Below are 22,136 nucleotides of genomic sequence, written 5' to 3' on the forward strand. Positions count from 1 at the left end.
TGCTCAAACTGACCAGTGAGGGGGAGGAGGCAATTTAACAGCTGAACCCAATGCAATGATAAGGAGCCTCACCAAAGCTGGACATAGTGCCTGGCCCCTGGAGAGTTTTTTTGCAGCCGAGTGGCACACTGTAGTTTTTAAACCCATTTACAGCTGTTACAAATGAGCTTAATCCACCAATCTCTGACCTAAAAGAACCTCTATTTAACACCATCATCTGCTAGGCCCCTCCTCAGAACAACTAGCCTTTCAGATGATATGAGAAGACTTCCTTAAGAGCACATTCTTAACTAGATTCAATGGTATTGAAGATTAATGACCACAGGCGTGGTCAGAGGTGTGGTACAAGAACCTAGACATAGCCCATCACCTGGTATCTGAGCTCCAAATTACTACTTTAACTGGAGAGAACTGTTACTAACTGATGCACGATTCTCCTTTCTCCAGGGATAGAGCAAACTGCCTCTGCATCATTCCCAGTCCTTGATGGCTCAGGGAACGAGAAACTGGGACTCCAAGCTGGGTCTACTGCATGTTAGTGAGTGGCACAACCATATTGCTGGTTGGGTTCTGTTCTAAGGTTTTTAATATTTTTGGCTATCGTAAAAGTCACTTAAGAACCACTACAGACAAAGCTGCAGGACTTTCTCCAGTCACCACCTACCTGTAAGACTTGATCAAACTCTGGCTTTGTCTGCTTCAGGTGTCTGAGGATGGGGAAGATGGTGAGCACAGCTGAATAGTCATGCCGAATGATGGCCTTCCGGGCTGCTGAGACAATGTTATCCCCCTCTATCATCAGGTTATCCAGAGACTCCTACAAGACAACCACCAGAAACAGGGAGATGTGTCTTCCACTCAGGAAGCACCAGGTGAACAGAGGGAAGTAGGCAGGGAATGGTTCTGCAAACCAAACAATACAAATCAAACCAAGATGATGAGCTTAAGGGACCTGAATGAGGGAGTCAAAGGTCTTCTTCTGGTGGTGCTCTGGGATGATTTCTGTCAGGAGCTGGTACTCGCTCTGGGCCAGTTTCACAAAGGCGCTAACACAGTGAATGTACGCATCAATCTCGATGTCCAACATGTCATCCCTCCCTGTGGGAACAGCACAAATATATGAGAGCCAGGCCCGTACTGATCCCTCCAGGGTCGCATTGACCCCACCAATGACATTTCTCATTCCAAGACCCTGGTTTACATACAGCTCTCTGGGTTCCCTCTGGAGCAGACAGTTCAGATATTTCACTTTAAAGTCATGTGCAGATGTGACCAGTCTGAGCACAGATCCCAAGACTGTGCCACAGATCCTGCCCCATAAGACTTGCTCCTGAAAGTTATACACACCCAGTAATGAGTGTGCACGGAGGTTTCAAGCTATGGAAAAAGGGACGCAGGAGTGCTATTTGCTCTCTCCAGCATCACAACAAAGCTTGTATTGGAGATGTTTGCTACCAGGACTGCAGGGTTGTGACTACATTTATTAGGGGTAGGAACAAGCTGTTCTAAGACTGGGAAGGGATGAGAGGACTGCAGTGAATTGTTCAACACCTTTTCTGGTTTTATTTTTAGTGAGTCTAAATGGTTTCCACCCCTCACGCTGATGAACTACTGCCATTGTGAATCGGCATTTCTGGGAATGCAATGCTTCCCTGGAAGACATCTGCTCCCCACGGAGAGCAGCTCAGTACTAGAGTGCAGGAGAACATTTAAATCCTATGCTCCTGGAATGTCAGAACGGTTATGCATGAGATTTGCCACATGGGGCTGGATGTGCACACAGGACAGCCAGGAACTCTTAAATCATCTGCTATTTGAAGAGTCTACCTGTATCTGCTACACAGCGAGAAAACCGGGGAGGGGCTGGCTTCTCCCAGACACTATACACAGTTCCTTTCCAACCCAATATCTGTGGCATGTGATGGAAATAGAGTCACTCATCATACCGATGGAAGTCCTTTAGGTCAGCCTGTAACAGGGATGCTCAAAGTCTGGCACAAACATGACACACAATTCTAAAATTGTGGTCTACAGACTAGAAAGGACCAAAATGGAGTATTGCATGCTGGGACCTGTAGTCTTTTGGCTCCTTCTCAGTACTGAGGAAGCCAGTAGCTGCAATCTGTTCCATTTTCTATGAGACAGGAACAGCCCTCCAGACAGAGGATAATCTTTGGTTGGGCAAAGTTTGGGCCCCCCTGCTTTAGAGAGTAGGGCATGCCTGCCTAGTAGGAACAAGTTCTCTTGAACAGACAAGAGTAAAAGCTTTATAACCAGAGATGGCCCCTGCTCCATGACTGCCCACATGGAAGGAAAGTCACTGGCTAAGAGACTCCGCAAAACATGCTGAAAAGAAGGGACATTAGCCAGCTTGTTATTACGACGCGGTACTTACCAGCAGCTGGCCCATGCTTGTCGTTCAGGGTATCGGAAAGGTGTTTAACTCGTAAATCATGCTCATGACCTAGTGAGATGTCAGCCGGCACAAACAGAAGGCTCAGTTTATCCAGGGTGGGTACAGCATGGATGCTCACGCAGGCCGGAAGCCACTTCAAGCTTTGGTTATTCAGTCTGTCAGAAACCTACACACACATGCTGTCCTGGAAAGCCTACCCATGTCCCCTCTCTGGGCACCATAGCAGGAGTAGCCCTTTGAAGCCTGAGAGGAAGTGTGAACCAGACATACCATTTGCCAAGCCCAAGATGCCCTTCACACCTCTTGGCACAAGCTCTACCTGAGATAGTGGGCATGGGGAATCCAATTTGCACATTGGCTGTTAAGAGCCAGAACTCAGTCACCTCTGCCACTCAGTATTTGGGAAGTGTTTTTGAAACGGTAATTGTAGCTCCTGAGGTCCCTTTTACAGTTGTGTGAACTAAAATATAGGTGAAAATATCTATATGCAGATGAAGTTGCAATCATTTCCTTCAAGCTGATCTCTTTATCATTACAGGAATAGAAAGAGCCTGAAGATATTTTAAAGCAAGTGATCTCTCTGCTTGCCCATCTTGTTCAAGTCCCCAGGCAGACAGCAGAGCCAGGGACGACGTTTTGGGATGCAGGGGCAAACTTGCTTGTTGCTGCCTTTTGTGCATACCTCTGAGGAGGAGGACAGCAAATTGGATCTTGGGCCGGTGCTGGTCTGACACATTCTTATCAGGGTTGGAAGGGCCACTACCAATCTGAAGCCTTCTTAAAGTTCAGACAAAGTGAAACAGAGATGGAAACACCAAGGGGGATGTCACTAAGGCAGAGCAGAGCTTCCCTTAGCCAGCCAACTGTATAATGGATTGACTTTTCCAAGATCAGTTGGCCCATGACCTTACAGAGCCAGCTGAAGAATGGCTTGCTACCCTGGTTTTAATGTTCCATTCCTTTATCTTGTACCATGTTTTGAGTCCTACACAAATTAACACTCTTCAATCAGTGTAGCTCCTTTGTCAAGTTAGCCTACGATCCCCATAGGATAAAGGTTAACACTACCCACACAGTGGGGCTGTGGGCTAATGGAAGCCCTGCCTGGGGAAGTAGATCTGATATATAGTAAAGATCCAAGGGTGAAGAGTGAGAGATGTGATTACCTTCCATAGGAATGAGGTTAGAGGCCCCCTTTTTCCCATCTAGACCATGCTGAGAATACTGTTTCAGAAGGTTCTGAGCCTTCCGGATCGTGCCTGTCACCAGAGCCACAAAGAGAAGAGACAAGAAGACCTAGGAAATGAGTGAGAAAAAAACACCAGCAGCCCTCCACCAGTGCTAGTCATTGCAACCCAGTGAGATTATAATGGGCAACAGTGAGCATGCTCAGTACACACACACGAACCCCAAACTGGGTACCAGATGTGCCAACACAATGGCCTATCCAAATCTGTGGCTTCCTTCTTACTTGAGAAGGCAGAACTCAAACCAAGCATTGTGGAATCAGCTTCAACATGCTTCGGAGGTACTGGGGATGGGGGAAAAAGGTCAAATCCGCTGAGAAAGGAGGCCAGGAAGCATCCCTCCAGGGACACTGTGATTGAACTTGGGCACAAAATGCTTAAGACGACAATTCCCTGCTGTGTGAAAGCAGGTACTCACGATCAGTCCAAACCTTCATATTATCCACCAACAGTCCCCCACAAACCAAGGGCATCCAGTGACCTTTACTACACACCAAGAAACCTGACCAGGCAATTAACACTACAGAAAGATATGCCCACCCTGGGAGGTGTTTTATGAGCATGCTCAGTGTGGATCAACGAGGATTCTAACAGTGGAGGTGAAGGAGAATCTCTTGCAGTACAGGGCTAACAACAACAGCATCAGGCACCAGTAGCCAAAGAGTGATTAGGGCACAGAATCTTCTCATCCCCCTTCCCTAGTTCTAGAGTAAAAGGGGGCATGGTGAAGCCAATCACCAGGACACTATCCTTTTGAGGAACTGCAAATCAATTAAGCCACAGAAAAAGACAATTAATATTAAAAAATACAACAGACAGCATTAAACAATAGCTGGTGCTGGACCCCCTGGCTAGGAAGCGCTGCAAGCACAAAACAGAAAGCATTAAAGTGTCAAGTGTAAACTAAGCACTGCTTACATATGGAAAGGTTAGTTTTAGCTCATGGTATGAACATTAACAGAAAACCCCACAGACACATACACACACGGACACCCCAAGGCAGATACTGCTGTCACATTGCTGCATGAATGTGGAACTGAAAACTTTGGAAAGGTATAAGCCGCTCTCTGGAGGGTTAACATGAAATGCAAATAAATTAACAAAAAAATCAAAACATAGCCAAAATACAAAGCAAAACTTGCACTTTTTATTTTAAAAAATCATAACATGCACCAACGCCCAACTTCCAGCAGCAACTCTGGCTGCCACATCACAGGTGCTATTAGCTAGTCTGGAGATCAGTGTTAAGAGAACTGGTTTACACTGTCTGAAAAGTGAGAAGTCTTATCCTAACCTCCTGCCAAAGTTTAAACTATAGGACAGGGCGTAGGGGTGCTAGCTGTTCCACCAAAGGACAATGGTAGCTTCCCTCTCCCCTTACCCAGGTGCTCAAGGGAAGGTTTATACATGTGTGGATAACTGGGAGACACAGGAGGTAGAATGTCTTTGGGAAGATCAGGCTCCCAAATTGGGTAGGATGGGAGTGGGTTGAAGACCCCAAGTGTGTTAAGTTCACTTCCCAATTCTAAAACATTAACCATTGAGTAAAACATCTCACTTGCAACATTTTCTTTTTCTGATTCATCCCACCAATTTACAAAACGGTCTTAACCACTTATTGAAAAAATCTCAATAGAACAAATTCACACGGTGGTAATTTTCTTACTTCCACACATTCCAAAGGCTTGGGAAGAGTCACGTCCACTTCCTATATTGATATCACTTACTCCACAGGCCTCTGCAGTATTTGTTTTTATGTAATCTTCTACCCAGATCCTAACTGATTCATCTGGGGCAGTTTTAAAACACATGAGTTCTTTTCATACCAACACCTCCAATTTGTTACAGGCACTTTCAGAAATCTTACTTACAACAGAACTTATTTTATTGTTTCCAATGGCCTAAAATGTGTATGAATCCTGGAAACATTTCTGGTGGTCTCTGGTTTTATAAGCATTCGTGCAACCCCTCTCCCCACATATATTATAAATTGGAGTCAAATGTAAATTGCAGATATCACTCCTGCTGATCTGTCATGTTGTCAGTAAGAATGCATTTAGCATGCATGCAGCACACATCAGTAGGAATAGCTAGTCCTAGTGGCATGGCCCACAACCTCTTGACATGCTTGTCTCAGATAAGAGCTGCGCTGTCAGTTGTGCATTTTCTCATTTGCACACAAACAATCAGATGCATTCACATTCAGACATAGCAAGTGTTTGTGTGATTATTTCAATGCTGCTGCATCCCTGGTACTTTGTATCACAATTAGGCCTTAATGGATTCTATTGAAGCCAAATGCCTTTGTTCTATGATTATTTCCTCTGATTAGGCAGCTTTCAAATCAAATGGGATAGTGCAGCAGTTACTAATGAAGGCATCAAATTCAAGAGCTGAGTAAGGATCTAACTGGGGACACAGAAACAGGCTATTCATCCTGCTGCTCAAAGATTATATTGCCTTCCGCATGGTACCACCTCCCCAACCGCTAGGTAAACTGGAACTGAAAGAAATTAACTGATATGAGCATAAGCTGATGCTTATGGAAAAAGGCCAATACTCTCCTGGAGAACAGTCAAGGTCACCTCCAGAAAATTAATGAGCCTTTCCCTCCCACTAGGGTCAAATATAAGGTGCAAATTCTCAGACTGCTCTGCTGTCGTTTCCAATATGGCAGTTTCCCATCCTCTGAGCAGTTTTCTAATGCAACAGAAAGTAGCTGTGCTCCCTATTTCCTTGTGAATTGACAGCAGGGTGTCTGTAGGAGAGTGGGTGAAATTCAATGGCCTTTGTACGGAGAGGGTCAGACATGATGATCATAATGGTCTTTTCTGGACTTACAAGTCTATGAACACCCAACAGTTCTGGAAAGAGGTTTCTTTAGTTAGCGCCTTCTACTGGCTCTAGAACAGCAGTTAACACAGTGGGGTTTGGTGTACCACACAAAAATGGCAGCTTTTTAAAAGCTTCTTGCCAGCAGAGTGGCAGATGTTTTAAGAATGATATTTAGAACAGGGGGATTTTTCTCGCTGTGCTGTAGCAATTTTAGGGCAAGTACCCCTTTGGAGCCCCAACTACTCTTGCTCTCTTTGATGCAGAGCTAAAATTTAGGAGTGGGAAGTGATCAGTGTTTTAAAAGGGCTGTAAAGCATTATGCCTCCAATGAAACATGTGACAAGTTCCACTCATTTGCCAGCAGATGCCTTCATTTTAGGTTAGCTTTAAGAGCGTCTCCGTCTCACGATGAAGGATGTTGGAATGCATTTCAATGAATCGCTGAAATTTCATTCCAAAGCTTTAGAAACCTTGTTCATTTTATCTAGCCCACAGCTGTGAAAAGGATCATTTTGGAGAACTATGAAGGCCTTACAAGTATGTGATGTGACCTCAGGAGGGTGCTGAAGTAGTATGTGGTACAACTGCAAAAGAAACGGTGATGGTGATACAAGACTGCATTGACACAACGAACAGGTATTGATAAAAAGCTCCTCAGAACCCAGCTTAATCCTGGTGGGTTCTCTGGCTTGCAGCCCTGCCCTCATACCTTGCCATCATTTTCACAGACACTAGCACCCTTGGACTTTGCTTAGCATGTGAAAGGGCTGTAGCACAGATTTATTTAGTGATTTATTCTTTGCAACAGATTAAAGTGTGGGTCAGGGTCTGTGCTGGGATATTGTTCCATTAGGACTGGGGAGCTCTTAACCTATATGCTTGAACTACCAGATACCCTCCTTTTAATGCTGCCTGAGATTTGATCTGGAGTTAGCTTTGATCACTGAATCAATGGCATAGAAAACATAGCAATTTCCTTGCCCAAACTTCAGAACTATGAAGATTAAAATAAGGGGCAATTAAACCCCAATAGAAGAATTTTGTTATGGAGTGCCACCGTTCTGATTTGGAGATTGGTTAGATCATCTCCAGAGCCGTCCCTGAAAGCTGATAAGTCTGTGGGAAATAAGATGGGCCAATGCCAGGAGGTGAAATAGGAAAGGCTAGGAAAAGATCTCATTTCTGGGTAACTATGCAGTTACAACACATGGCAGGTGTATTTGGAGATGGACAAGCCACTAAGAACTTGAGCCTGGTTCAGAGAGAGACTCTGTCCTTGTCTGAGAATATGGAAGACACGAATTAGCTACTATTATTTCTTGAGACTCACAATACCCTAGATGATCACTTTATTGGATCTCTATTTGACACATGTAATGTCATCTCCATTTGCTCATCTTCTGATTTGTTTCTGTAACCCAGAAACACAAATACAAACACAGCCACTGCTTGGCTTATCCGACAAACTCTCTGGCTAAACACAGATCTAGGCCAAAATTTCCAAAGTGACTAGTGGTATTGGGTGCTCAAATGGAGACCTTTTGAGCCTGGTTTTCCTGTATAGTTTCAAAGTCAGATGGTATTGAAGATTGGGGAGCAGATCCTAAATGTAAATCAGCGCAACTAGACTGACTTCAATGAAGGTAAACCGCTTTACGCCTACTGAGGCTCCAGTCCTAAGCCTTTTTTGCCTGTCTAGCTGCAGCTGTCTAGCACAGAAGTGCTAAATAACCAGAAAAAAAAAGTCTTAACATCTGCTTTCCTTATTGTAATTATTTGATAGAGCAGGTGTTCCCATCAGGGATGCAGAACACAGAATCAAGTATTATTATGCTTAAGAATTTGGGCTGGATTAAATATGGAAAAACACCGACTCCCCTTAGCAAAAATATCTACACCCACAGCCATTATCTTTCTGGACAGAGGTTTACATGATCTACTCCATCCTGCAAAACTCAGCAGTAACGCCAATGGCAAGAATGGAAATTCACACCTCTCCAGGTGGCTCTCTGGAGACAGGAAGAGAGCTGTCAAACTCAGGTTCACTGTAGCTGGTTATACAAGTCGTGCCAAAACCTTCCATAGCTCTCTGAACTGTCAGCTTTCAGGAACAGCTCTGATGCATGGTACTGAATGTGGGGGTGCACGTTTTAGTATCTAGTTATGTGGTCACCAGTTTTAAAGGTCTTCACTAGCAGATTTTCCCTTTAAATATCCCAGGCACACCCTTTGCTATTAGCAGGAAGAGGACTGACTAGGAAGTAAAGAGGGACCTGGCAAGCTGCAGAGGAGACGCACACAAAAACAAAGTTTACCTGGAATGAAGACTGTCATTCACATAAGGATTATAAAAATAAAGACAACACAATTAAAATGCATACTTTCCTTCCTCCTCTCTGGGCCCTCCACCAATTGCCACTCCCTCCTCTCCAATTTTTTTTGCATATAGGAAGAGCAATAATCTGGGATCCATACTAGAAATAGCTACATTTGAAATGATTTCTTCTGCACAAGCAAACAAATTGCATATTAAGTAGATTGGACCAGATGTGCCAGAACCTTGTGAGTGCTATGTTGAAAGTAGATCCTAACAGAGGATCTGATATTCATTCTGAATTTGTAGGTGATTCTTTTTTAGTGCTACTGAAAGTGTTAGACAGACAGCCCTGGAGAGTAAAGTCCTTACTCCACAAAACAGGGACAGTGGCGGGGGAAGCCTTCCCCACAGATATGCCATAACCATGACCTGGGGAGTCCATCTCTGGGGGGAGTGGGCAGTTCAGTTTCCATAGCTTGCTAAATCCTTGGTCTCTTTGCTCAGACACAGTTTTAGGATCACAGGACTTCCCAGACTGGATCAGGCCTACTGTCCATCTAGTCCAACATCCCATCTGACAGTGGCCAGAACCAGATGTTTCAAAGAAAGGTGTAAGAACACCGCAGTAGGCAGATATGAGTTAATCTACCATCCACACGGGTCTCTCCTCAGTGTCTAATAGTTAAAGATTGGCTTAGGCACAGAACCACAAAGTTTCCAAAACTGTTATTAATTATGACAACTCTGGATAGTTACAATGTCAATATACATGTCCAATCCCTTTGAGACCAAAAATTTAGCAAAATTCAAAATGACTTCCTGTGGCGGTGAGCTCCACAGTTTAATTACATGTGGTGTTAAACAGTATTTCATTTTGCCTGTTTTGAATTTCCCACCTTATAACTTCATAGAATATCCCTTTTCTCTCACGTTATGAGACAGAGAGAACAGAAGTTCTCAATCTGCCTTCTCTACATCATTCACTACTTTACTGACTTATGTTCCCTCCTATCTGTCTCCTTTCTAAGGTAAGCAATCCCAATCTTTGCAATCTCTCTTCATACAGGAGTGTTTTTTTAAAATGTCCCCTGAAATATGGACTGGATGAGTCAACAAAATAAGAGATGAAAAAGGGTCTATAATCTAGGAGCTTGACCCAATGTGAAAGTCCCTTATAAGCAAAAAGGTGTTTGCCATTCAACTCCCACCCACCCTGCTGCCTTCAGAACAACTTTTATGACTAGATGCTACCCCATGAGATGGAGAGGCACAAAGGAAAACTCAGGTCAGTGAGAGAGACACCCATCACAAACAAGTGGAACAACATGCTTGGTGGATGTTCTTTCGCATCAGGGCAGGAAACTGATCCTTAAATTCTGGAACTAACCTGGTCTCTTGATAGGCTTTTTGGTCGGTGTGTCCTTCCTCTTGTTCTGAATGGCGGGGGAGTACGGGATGCCTGTGGAGGAGCTGTTCTTACGGAAATGCTCCTTCAGACCTTTGATGGAGCGGTCGAGCTGGCTAGAGCGGATTTGGTAATAAACATTCATGAAGTCTAAGGAGACAAGACAAAGGTATGACCGGTAACCAAACTCAAGGCATTCTTTGCACAATGAGGATGCTGTTGCTGGATCTTTCCTGAAAACAGACTGCACAAAAGAGACTGACCTGCTTTGACTGGGGTCCCACATTCAAGTTCTTACCTATAGATCTGTCCTAGGGATCTTTTGCTTTAAAGAAATTGATCCTACATTGTACACTCTTTGGGGAAGGGAGTAAATTTGCTATTCTCTCTATTTAACAGAGGGGGAAACTGAGCACAGAAGGGTTAAACGACTTCCAAAAGATTATTATAAGCACTACGGAGAAATAGGATTTAAAAAGAATGATAAAATGGGTTGATACAAGGAATCTGATTTACACTACTCACCTAGAAATGCCTTTAAAAGACAGTCAGACGCTTTGCTACCATTCTTTGTCAGTTTCCAAATGCAATGTGATCTCTTGGCTCCTTAGCTGCAGAACTACCCTGAAAACAGACCTGACTGCTGAGAGGAGAGATAGCTTACTGGCCAAGTTCCACAGTGACACAGACAGCCCTCAGCAGACAGGTTTTGCTCTCAGCAACGTGCAATAACATGGTTGATGGAGACCACTGGAGTGATCAAGATAAACATATCATGTATCACATATCTGCTTGTCTCAGAGATTGGCTCACTTAGGGATTCGTTTTAGTTTACCTTGGTTTCTTCCATACTCCACCAGCCAAAGGGAGATACGGACAATGTCTTGCAAGACACTCTCAGGGAGGTGTTCCAAAATCATATCTTCCTGCGTATCAATCTCATCATCCCCACTGATCAGATCCAGGATGAGGATCGGAGGAACTGGCTTGGTGTGTCGCGTCATCAGACTGCGAAATTCTGATTCCAGAGATTCCTTCCCCCTCTCAAACAGGGATTTCTGGAGGAGAGAGAGCAGAGACAAGAGAAACAAAAAAGTGTTTCTGCAACCTCTCCCAAAATCTTTAAACATCACCTAATCTCTAGCGTTCCTAAATACTGTGTACCACTGACATCTGCTACCAAATGCAATGTAGCCTATTGTCAAGAGAGTTTTAAAAAGTAAGGAGTTGGGAAAAACAAAGTCAAGGAATTACTCTGCAGCTGAGCAGCACAAAACTTCATCACCTGCTACCTCTCTAGCTGTTAAGGAAAAGGCAATAGATATTCAAAGGGAGTTCTAAGCATTTGCAATGATCTGGAAAGATGGGGTCACATTCTGCTCTCAGTTACACTGCTGCAAATCCATCGAATTCAATGCAATTACTCCAGGTTTCCACTGGGGTAACAGCAGATCTGGCCAATAGTATTTATCATAGGAGGTCTTGAAAGAGAGGAGGAAAGCGATCAATGGTCCAGCATTAGTGCTTGGAATAATTGGTTCTGAAAGTACTGCCTCACCAAAGTGTCCATAGCCCAGGTAGCTTAACAGAAGCTAAGTTTAGAAAGAAAAAAAAATAAAAAAGTAGAATCTTACGAATTGTTCTGATTCCTTTCTTGTTTCCCCCACAATGCTTCAGTTGGGACAGTTTTAGCAGCTGAGATCTCAAAATGTTAGTTAGCAATTAATGCTTTATACCATGTGAAAGCTGGAATTTCAAGCTGCTTTCAGATGGTAAAGCCTTCTAGCTCTAACTGTTCTTGTGACAGCAGCTGTTAAAATAATGCCAGAATTTAAGTTGTGGCACAGAGCGGAGAAGGGATCACAGGTGGTGGTGAAAGAATTCAAGATAGTGATGAGCATATGGGATTAATTTAAGTGTTGATACAGTATTTGATCTATTTTAGGTACTTATATGACCTCCATTAGTGCGGTATATGAATGCTTCATAATCTCATGTATTTATCCTCACAACTCACTGTGAGGCAGGGCAGTATGGAGTCTGTGGTGGAGCAGGGAACTGAACCCGAGTCTCCCAAATCCCAGCCTAACCACTGGCCTATCCCTCCTCTCATATCACCAGAGCTAGAGACTAATCTGTCATAGCCAGGATTTCTAGAAACCTAAGGGAGTTAGGCATCCAAATCCCATTAAATTCAAAGCACCTAACTCCCTTGGGCACCTTTGCAAACCCCAACCTATACTAGTTAGCAAAGCTCAGTTTCTCTGTTTTCGAAGTGCATGAACATTTGTTTCTTATCCTGGGGATCCATGGGCTACATTACCTCACACTACCAGTGTTTCATAATGATCCAGGAAATGAGCGTAGCAAACCCTGGATGGCGGATTAAAGATATTTTCTATCTTTGCTAGGAGTAAGAAATAATTTAGGTGCATGCAAGGTACATGCTTTCAGCTATTGTAGATCTTATTGGTACAGAATACTAGGAAAGCTAACAGTCAGGAGATAAAGCATTATCCTTGCTAACAAATCTAATCGGGATCCTAAGAGAATGCTCCTACAAACAAACCTCACTTTGCCACTACTTGCCAATATGCTGCAGATGTCAGAGAAGCAGATGCCCACACAATGCCCCTGGTTTTCAAGCACATTACATACCACCCGGTTCAGTTCTGGGCTGTCAGGATTGTTGTCCTGGAAATATTCTACAGCCTTCTGGATTCTGGCCATGCAGCCCAAATACTCCTCTAGTCTCCCCGTAGGGCTGAAATTGAAATAGTGCACGCATGAGAAAGACACCAAAAACCTCAACAACGGTTGGAACAAAACCAGGGAAGACCTCAACTCCACTTTCTTCAGTCAGAGATTAAAGGGAATTTTACAACTGCCTCCACTCACTGCCACCTCCCCCCACCACCCCAAATCACTAGGCGACTTAGAAAGATTTGCTTTAAAAAGACCTGATTCAAGCAAAAATGGCAGCCCACAGAGCAGCCCATGGTCAGTGTACCACAGTGCTATGAGACTGGGTTCAATCTGCAGGATCTCACTTCCCAAGCCAGCAATTGCTTTCCTCGTTATTCCCACCAACACACTACGCTCCTGGTGGGATGGGAGCATTTCATACAGCACCACAGTAACCCCTCTGGGCAACCCAAGTGCAAGCATCACTAGCTCCGTAAAAGGACACCCATCCAGTCCACGTTGGCTGGAAAGACGGAGGCAACTACAAGAAAGCAAAGTGCCACTGTAGAAAAATTTGGAGAATGGGAAGAAAGGAATGAACACAATGGATGGGAGCTCCACACAGGGATCGGGTGCAGAATATGTAAGAGGACCCCAGTGTGGATGTGAGAGCAGGATTTTACCCTTAGAGGTTTTGCTAAAAGTTCACGCTGAGTTTCCTCTGGGGTAGGCACATAGGTATATAAAAATACAAAGAAGAATAACAAGATTTTTGTAGAGACCTGCCCAATCAACTGCCCCTATTCAAAACAGACATGGGAGAAAGATCCGGCAGAGGAAAGTAGGGGCCTGCTACTTGACTTACCCTTCCTTTATGATCTTCTCTGTGTCCTTAGCCACATGGTAATAACTAATGACATGATCCAGACAGGACAGGGTCTTCTCAACATTCTCCTGCAGACGTTGTAGATTCTCTGTCTGCTTATGCACAGGGATGATAGAGTTCTCCAGCTTCATCAAACGGCTCTCAAAGGAGGAGAGGATGGAAACCTAAACCCCCAAAAAGGATCAAACAGCATGGAGTATTTCCTTCCACATAAAACACAAAACTGTATTGTGGGCTAGTAGTTAGAACAGGGTACTAGGAATCCTGACTCACAGCTTCTATTCCTGGCTCTGCCACTGGCTTGCTTGTCTCCTTGGGCAGGCCACTTAACCTCCCTATGCTTCAGCTTTCCAATGTGTATATGAAAGTAATATTTACCCACCACATAAGCATATGGTGATGTTTAATTAGCATATGTATAGCACCCAAATCATCACACAAATTATTTGACAGCCTGGGAAACCTATCCAAAAGGAGACAAACTGTAGGTGCCTCAGGTCAGGGGAAAGGCTGAAGCAGAACCTACCGAATACTTTGCTCAATTGCACTGAGTACATTTGAATGAATCTTACAATGAAGAAGCCATTTGACTGATGTTCACAGCTCTGCTCTGCCATGGCTATTTGGCTGTCAAGAAACTCCAAGTTTGCAACCTACTGAATTGGCGGGCAGGTGGCCTCAGGAAAAGGGGATGTTATGGAGGAACAAAGTTCGTCAAAGTCCTTCCTGCTTTTCGCCAAGATCACCTCTGTCTTGTCTTGGTTCAGCACAATCTCTCAGCTTTCCCAATACCTAGCTGAGTTCAGGTCCTGGACGAAGAGCAGCTGAAGCCAACACTTAGCAAGAAAGAGGGGATACTGGCATGAAAAGTATGTTAAGAACTCACCTCCTTTATATCACCCCTTCTGTCAGAGGTTCCTGCCATCAGATCATGACAGAGGTTTACAATGTTAGGGTTATTTTGGACATCTTGCAACAGCAAACAAAAATACAATCCATCCGTATTCCATCCAGTCAGACTCAGATCTCGCTACAGCAATCCAGACTCAATTACTGACATTCAAAAGTAGGAATAAGGAGTGGTGGTGGGGATTTATTTGGCACAGAATGCAGCAACCCACCTGTTAAGCAATACATGTGCCTATGAGCACATCAACGGTTTCTCCCTGTGCATGGGCTCCCTAATTCATACCAAATCCAATTCTGGGCCTCTGTTCTGATGCGATAGATAACCAGTCACCTCTCCCTCCACAACCAAGATTACTAACATCAGCTACATTCCACTGACACTACAAAACTGTCAACCAACATGGGAAGGCTTATGAGCTTAGGAGACAGATCTTTCAGAGAGGAACTGGACCTAGGCTCCAGAACTCACTACCAGATGAGTCCCGAAAGATCTCTAAGTACATTGTATTTTTAGAAATAAGTGCAAAACTCATCTCTTCAACTTAGCTTTCCAATAGCTCTTCACCCCTGAGCCCTGACACACAGAACATTAGCTGTTTTCCCTGCTAGCTGGAGAGAGTTTATTTCTATTGACATAGACTTGCGAGGTACTAAAATACTGAGATGAGGAGAGCCATATAGGAACCTAGATAGGTTAGATCAGATCAGACTGAAGGATCATTTGGACCCAAGTTTCCAGAACTGACAAGCTTGTGCCCCAACACACACTGTAACCTTTCCTCAAGATGTCTAATCTAAAGAAAGTACCTGTTGAACCCACAAGTTCCGCAAAGCCTATCCGACCCTTTTAACTTAATTTACGGGACTCTACTTACCATGTTTTTGGTGAGCTGATCACTCTTTTCAAGACTCTCTCTTATAAAGGACAGCGTTTCTTCTTCCTGTCATTGGAATGAAGTAGGATTCAATAGTTCTGAATGATAGGTGAATTTCAAACCTTACACAAAAGGGTCAAAGAATAAATACTTCTGTGCATTTCTAACTCCTGATAAAGAAAATGGCAAGTAATTTTGGTTGAGTTTAAAAACACATGCCTTTAATTAGAACAGAAAACTTAACATGATATAACTATTTTTTTAATTTCACTAAAGAGGTATCCTGGATTTAGACATTTGTCTCTGGTGTTACAAACTTAAACACAACAAAATAGTGCTAGTGGGTGAGAATCAACTGATAATCTACATACAGAGTAGCACCAGTTAGACCAGGGGTCTCAAACACGCAGCCCACGGAGTTATTTGTTGCAGCCTGCCAAGCTCCCCCCCGCCCCGAGTTATTTCCTGCAGCCACCAAACTCCCCTCCCTCCCAGCGAGCCGCATCCCCGCTCCTCTGCCTACTTCCAGGTGCTTCCCACTACCAAACAGCTGTTTGGTGGCACTTAGCGCTTTTCAACAGGGAAGGGGGAGGAACGGGGAGCTGCACGCTCAGGGGAGGAGGCAGAGAAGAGGCGGAGCAGGGGCGGGAATTTAGGGAAGGGGTTGGAATGGGGGCAGGGAAGGGGTGGAGTGGGGGCAGGGACAGCGGGGGTGTCAATGAAGCAGCCCTCGGGCCAATGTACTAGACCTCATGTGGCCTCGTGGTGATCCGAGTTTCAGATCCCTGAGTTAGACTATAGGTTTTAATTTGTTTAAAAATCAATTAACCCAGTGTAGCAAACCCTTTTAATTCAATTTAAACCTGTCTTACGCCTGGTCTACACTACAAATTTAGGCCAATGTGAGTCACCTTGTATCGACCTCGTTGTGCATGTGACTACATTCAAATTTGTCTCCCACCAATGGAAGCGCCCCATTACAACAAAGCAATAAACACCACCTCCCTGAACGGCATTGAGCCATGGTCAATGTACTGTGGTTGACAGTGCAAGCGTAAACACCACATGACCTATATTGATCCTAACAGTCCTCCAGCAGCTTCCCACAATGCTCAACATCGACTGCTCTAGTCACAATTGTGAACGTCACTGCACAAGGGGCATAGAGACCCGGAATCCCCGCTTTAAAACCCCCACGTATTTTCAAAATGCCTTTCCCTGAACTCTCAGCTTGGCAAGCACACCTAGCAGCTCTCCCTTGTTGTGTGCAACTGCCCAAGTGAACATGCCACCTACACGCTGCTGACACACTCCGGCCTGGAGCAGATAGGATGTCCTGATCTTCTGGGATTGTGGGGAGAAGAGGCTGTAAAGGCACAACTATGGAGCCACTGTAGAACCGTGGACACTGGGCATGCCGGCAAACGGACATGACAGGGATCAGCAGCAGTTCTGCATGAAAGCAAAGGAACTGAGACAGGCATACAGAGTGGCCAACAGTTGATCTGGTGCCAAGCTGTATACCTGCCGCTTTTAAAATGAGCTGCAGCCATACTTGGCAGAGACCCACCAGCACCTTGCAGAGCATCGTGGATACCTCAGTGGAGCATGAGGCACAAACCCCTACCATGACCGGCAAAGGAGGAGGAGGAAGAGGATGGGGGATGGGTGACCTGGTGGTCCAGCGATACTGCAAGCCAGGATTCATTCAAGACTTCACTGCAGACTAGTCAGTCCTGGCAGCCAAGCATGGGCAAGCCCTATGCACAGGAAGAAACCTCAGGTGTGTAAATGTATTTCCCATTACAATCTTTTAATGAACAGATGGTGCCTGACCCCAGTGTAGCAGGACACAGGTCGTGACTTTTCATTAATTTACTCGTACTAGAAGAGTTAGTGGTACAATAGAGGTCAAGTTGTAATTTGCTGTTCATTCCCCTCTAGGGTTGGGAGCAGTGGGCCTGAGAAGCAGTTTGTTCATGTACACAGGGATGTGCCTTGAATCCTGCTGAGTGATCTCGATGAAACTTCCATGGAGGTTCTCTGAAATCCTCTTCCTAATGTTTCTAGGGATGGCAGCCATCTTTCTTCCTCTGCAGTAGGGCGCTTTCCCACGCTCGTCCGCAGTGACTTCGGCAGGCGCCACTGCAGTACACAGGCTAGTGGCATGTGGGCCTGGGCAGCTTCGGGACAGCTGTGCTCTCTGTGCCTTTGCTACCCTCAGGAGCAAAATAGCAGCTAAAATCACCGCCGCCAGTGGAAAACAGTGCCAGTGCTCAGTGCCATTGCCCTGCACTCGTACCCAGGGAAACAGGCTGAGATTTTAGTGCTTCGGGTAGCCGAACAATTTCCTCCTTGTTTCCCCCTCCCCACGGCTGGGACCACACAGTTCTGGGTGGGGGCGCTCCAAAGCTGAAGTGTCAATAAGCATGTCTTGATTAAAACATTTGGAGAGCAAGGGGAGGGAGTTCTCAGTCTTAACTTCCACTTTCCGTTGTGATTATAAAAACAAATGACACCTCTGTGTGCTTTGTGTGTAGCTGCTCCCTTTGTGGCCTTGAGGGGTCCCCACTCAACACTTGGGAACACCCGACCATGATAAGGAGGAGAAAGAAGAGGACACGGAAGGACATGTTCAGCGAGATCCTGCAAGCCAGGATTGCACTGGATCGTGAACAGAGAGTGTGGAGGGTGATTATTGCAGACAGTACAGGAGAGGGAAAGAGCAGACAGGAGAAAGGTGCAGGAATCAGAAAGGCAGGTACACCAGGAATAATGGGACTTCTCCGGCAGCAAACACAAATGCTGCAGACTCTTGTGGACCTACAGGTTCAAAAGTCAGGATCTTGCCTCCTTTCGCAACCAACGGGGAACTCAATTTTAACACCTCCCAACACGCCCCTCAACATTCAACTTCAGGGGCCTTATCCCTACCCCCACATCTCCATACCGGGGGACAGTAAGGAGAACTATAGCTTCACCTACACAGAGCTGAGAGAGCCATGGTTGCTGTATGTGTAGCCAAAATGGACACAAATATTCTTTTCCACTTGTTAAATTCTGTTCCATTAATTTATTTCAGAAGTATTTATTGTACTTGTTTTTTATTGCATATTGTTTTTCTGCAGTGGTTTTGGTATGCAAAAAAAATCTGTTCACAACATATGCTACAGAATGCCTAGCCTGAATGAAAACACCCACAACTTCTTCCACTACAGAGTGACAGAACTCACAGATTCACTGACAAAAACTGTGTAATCATTATAAATGTACAGCAAGCACCACAAAATTAACAGGTGCATTAACAGATAGTGTTATAATAGATGTACACCAAATATCACACAATTCCTACTAGTGGGGGCCTTCCTGGCCCCCCAAATTAGCACAGGGCACCACACCTCATTACTGTTGCTGACTGGTAAAGTGCTCTTACAAGGCCTACCTCACCCACATAGCTCTGCATTGAGCTTTTCTAACTGCAGTTATGTCTAGCTACTCAGAACAGCGGCCTGCAGAGTTTATCTCCACCCCAGTGGCAACATTTCCCTCTTTGCTACACACAACAGGAGACAAACAAGCAGATACAACCATTAGGATATTTTTCTCACCGAGATCCAATCTGGTCAGTAAACAACATCAGCATCCCTTCAATCTACCAAAAGCACATTCAACTGTCATTCTAGACCTGCTGTGCCAATAACTGAATCTTTTGCTGGTGTATGGCTCCAGGAGCCAGGGGAGCAAGGAGAAGGCTGCGTCCCTCAAGATCACTATTGGCATTTCAACATTGCCAATGGTAATCTGCCAGTCAGGAAAGAATGTCCCTGCCTGCAGCTTTCTGAACAGCTCTGTGTTCTTAAAGATGCAAGCATCAAGCACCTTCCCTGACCTGCCAACACTGATGTTGGTGAAGTGTCCCTCATGATCCACCAGTGCTTGCATAATGCTTTTGTTGAGTTACTCTGTGGCAAGGCGAGCTGGTGCCAAAATAGGGAAATGCATGCTGTCCATTGCCCACTGCTGTTCAGGAACCCCATTGCTGAAAATCCATCTATGTCCTGCACACTGAGTAGCAGGAGACGATTAATGGGGGTGCACACTTGCATGACAACAGCCACTACTGTGGATTTTTTCAAATCCAAAACAATTTCCCACTGACTGGTAGCAATCTGTCATTGCAAGCTTCTGCAGAGCAATCAACACCCACTTCTCCACTGTCACGGTAGCTCTCATTCAGACGTCCCTGCGCTGGTGAGCAGGGGCAAGCTCAGCGCACAGATCCAGAAATGTGGCCTTTTGGATCCGAAAGTCCTGCAGCCACTGCTCATCATCCCAAATCTGCATTACGATGAAATCCCACCAGTCAGTGCTCGTTTCTTAGGCTCAGAAGCGGTGCTCCACTGTCTGCAGCTGCTTCGTGACCACCATTGACAACTTCGAATTAATGTTCAATATGTTCCACAGCAATTTGTCCTCCACCAAACTGTCATATTCCCCCATCGCTGTGGTTCTTCCTGAAGCTCTGCAAATTTTGGAAGATCGTTCATCCTGGGTTTGCAATGCTCATGACAACAGCACAGAGCTGTATGGGCTCCATGCCTCTGTCAGAGATGATGGACTGTGAGAAGTGCCGCACGGGGTTGTGGGATTTTTTAAAAGCATGAAAATTATGGGATAAGGATGGCATTATGGGATGGAGAAAGTTGCTTTATGGAAACTTGACCCCTTGCTCCTGGCCACCACTGCATGATTCATTTCTGCCTCACCATGTACTGCCACAATTTCACAAAAGACAGCAAGCTGGATGATGGTAACTTGCATACTGGGACACCTGTCCACGGTGCACCACACTGTGCATTGACCCAAGCACTCTTGGGTAAGTATGTGCAGTGATGACACAGGAACCAAGTATGCATGCACACGAAAGCTATACTAACTGTGGTGGCTTTAGGCTGACGTAACTTGCGTCAACCAAAGTTTGCAGTGTAGACATGGCTTATCCAGTTAGTTTATGCCTGTAAATTTAGGCAACAGACACAAGCTAAACCATTCTTAAAGTGATAAAATTCTGCCCACACAGGGGGTTGCACCAGTTTAACTAAACTGGTTTAACTGAGGCTATTGGCATTTCAATTTTTTTTTCCTCAAAGTCCAAATTTCTTGGTCAAGGTATAGTCCAGGTCCAGACTCCAGAGAAAAACAATAATAATGATAATAAAAAGAAAAGGAGTACTTGTGGCACCTTAGAGACTAACCAATCCTTTCCAAATGCAAACAGATGGACATCATACCAAAAGGACTGAAGGTAAAAATTGGTTAGTCTCTAAGGTGCCACAAGTACTCCTTTTCTTTTAGCGAATACAGACTAACATGGCTGCTACTCTGAAACCAATGATAATAAAGTAAATAAAAAATGTTTGTGGTTCGTTCAAAAGCATCTGGCAGTCCGGAATTGGCCCCAGGCCCACCTATTGATTATCTCTGGTTTAAATTATCTTAATTAAACCGCTGCAAGTTGTGTGTGCAAACAAGGCTGGGGATCAAGAGTGAAACTGAACGGACAGTTGTCATTGTCTAGGATCAGAGAAATGCAAGAAGTCACAAGAAATGGGTCTTCTCTTTGCAAGGGAAGCATCCCCGGACCCTATGGAGTGCTGTAATCACACCAGGGGTGGTGTCTATAGGTTAGTCTCCAGCTGGGGAAAGGACAATTCTCATGGGTGGCATCCAAGGCCCAAAGTGGGGGAGGGTCTCTCTGGAGGGAGGGGGTGTCACAGGAGTAGTGCTGTCTAGTCTGGCTCTGTGGGAGCAAGGAGGTCTCAATTCCAGCGAGGTCTATCTGGCAGGCTCGGCTCCAGAGAAGCAGAGCAGTCCAGGGAGGAATCTGGCTCCAGGGAGGGTCCCCTGAGCCCCACAACGGGGGAAAGTTCTGGGGTGGGTCTCTTAGAGGGGGCCAATTCCAGGAGAAATGAAGCTGTTTAGGGAGGGAGGATCTCAGACGGCAAGGAAGGAAAAGCAACGTGGAGACTAACAGATGTATGGGGGAGGTGGGGTTGTTGGAACTGCCCGGCGGGGGCTATTCCGGGGGTGTCTCTCGGGGGTTGGAGCAGTCCAGGGCCGAGGAGTTTTGGGGGGTGGAGGATCGGGGGAGGGTATGTCAGGAGGAGTCTCGGGGTGGGGGTGGGGCTGTCCCGGTGGGGGGGGGGGCTGTGTGGTGGCCCACAGACAGCCGAGCCCCTGCGGGCTTCCCGGGGAGCGAGGTAGGGGTGCCTGGGACTCCCCGGGCCGGGCCCGGCCCAGCGCCCCCCTCTACCTGCTTGAGCTTGTCCTCTATCTCCCTCCTGCGGGCCGAGGCCTCCTCCGGAGGGATCATCCTGCCCCACCCTGGCGCGGGGGCTGCCGCGGGACCGCTGGGAACAGCCAAGGGGCACCGGGCAGCCAAGCACCCCCAACACTGCCGCGCCCGGCGCTGTCAGCCTTCCCGCCCCCACTTCCGCCTCACGCCCACCGCCGTCAGCGCCAAACCGCCATGTTGAGGGTGGCAGACGGTGATTCGCCGGC

General features: G+C 45.6%; 1 protein-coding gene across 12 annotated transcripts in view; it reads right to left on the reverse strand.

Moving 5' to 3' along the window:
* EXOC7 (exocyst complex component 7) overlaps positions 1–22,074 on the reverse strand; it is a 31,925-nt gene extending 9,851 nt beyond the window's left edge. For 2 of the 12 annotated variants that reach the window (XM_084646615.1, XM_084646614.1), the window contains exons 1-10: positions 21,889–22,074; positions 15,576–15,641; positions 13,771–13,955; positions 12,879–12,984; positions 11,056–11,278; positions 10,203–10,370; positions 3,583–3,675; positions 2,396–2,464; positions 953–1,098; positions 665–817 (exon numbers count right to left, since the gene is read on the reverse strand). In XM_084646615.1, coding sequence (XP_084502741.1) covers positions 665–817; positions 953–1,098; positions 2,396–2,464; positions 3,583–3,675; positions 10,203–10,370; positions 11,056–11,278; positions 12,879–12,984; positions 13,771–13,955; positions 15,576–15,641; positions 21,889–21,948 — 1,269 coding nt within the window. In that variant the 5' untranslated portion in view covers positions 21,949–22,074. Of the gene's footprint in view, positions 1–664; positions 818–952; positions 1,099–2,395; positions 2,465–3,582; positions 3,676–8,813; positions 8,826–10,202; positions 10,371–11,055; positions 11,279–12,878; positions 12,985–13,770; positions 13,956–15,575; positions 15,642–21,888 lie in introns of all 12 variants that reach the window. The other 10 variants (XM_084646618.1, XM_084646612.1, XM_084646621.1 and 7 more) reach the window with 6 other exon arrangements.
* Positions 22,075–22,136: the final 62 nt, after the last annotated feature.

This window comes from Lepidochelys olivacea, assembly GCF_965140295.1.
Source record: "Lepidochelys olivacea isolate rLepOli2 genome assembly, chromosome: 14".
Taxonomy (NCBI): domain Eukaryota; kingdom Metazoa; phylum Chordata; order Testudines; family Cheloniidae; genus Lepidochelys; species Lepidochelys olivacea.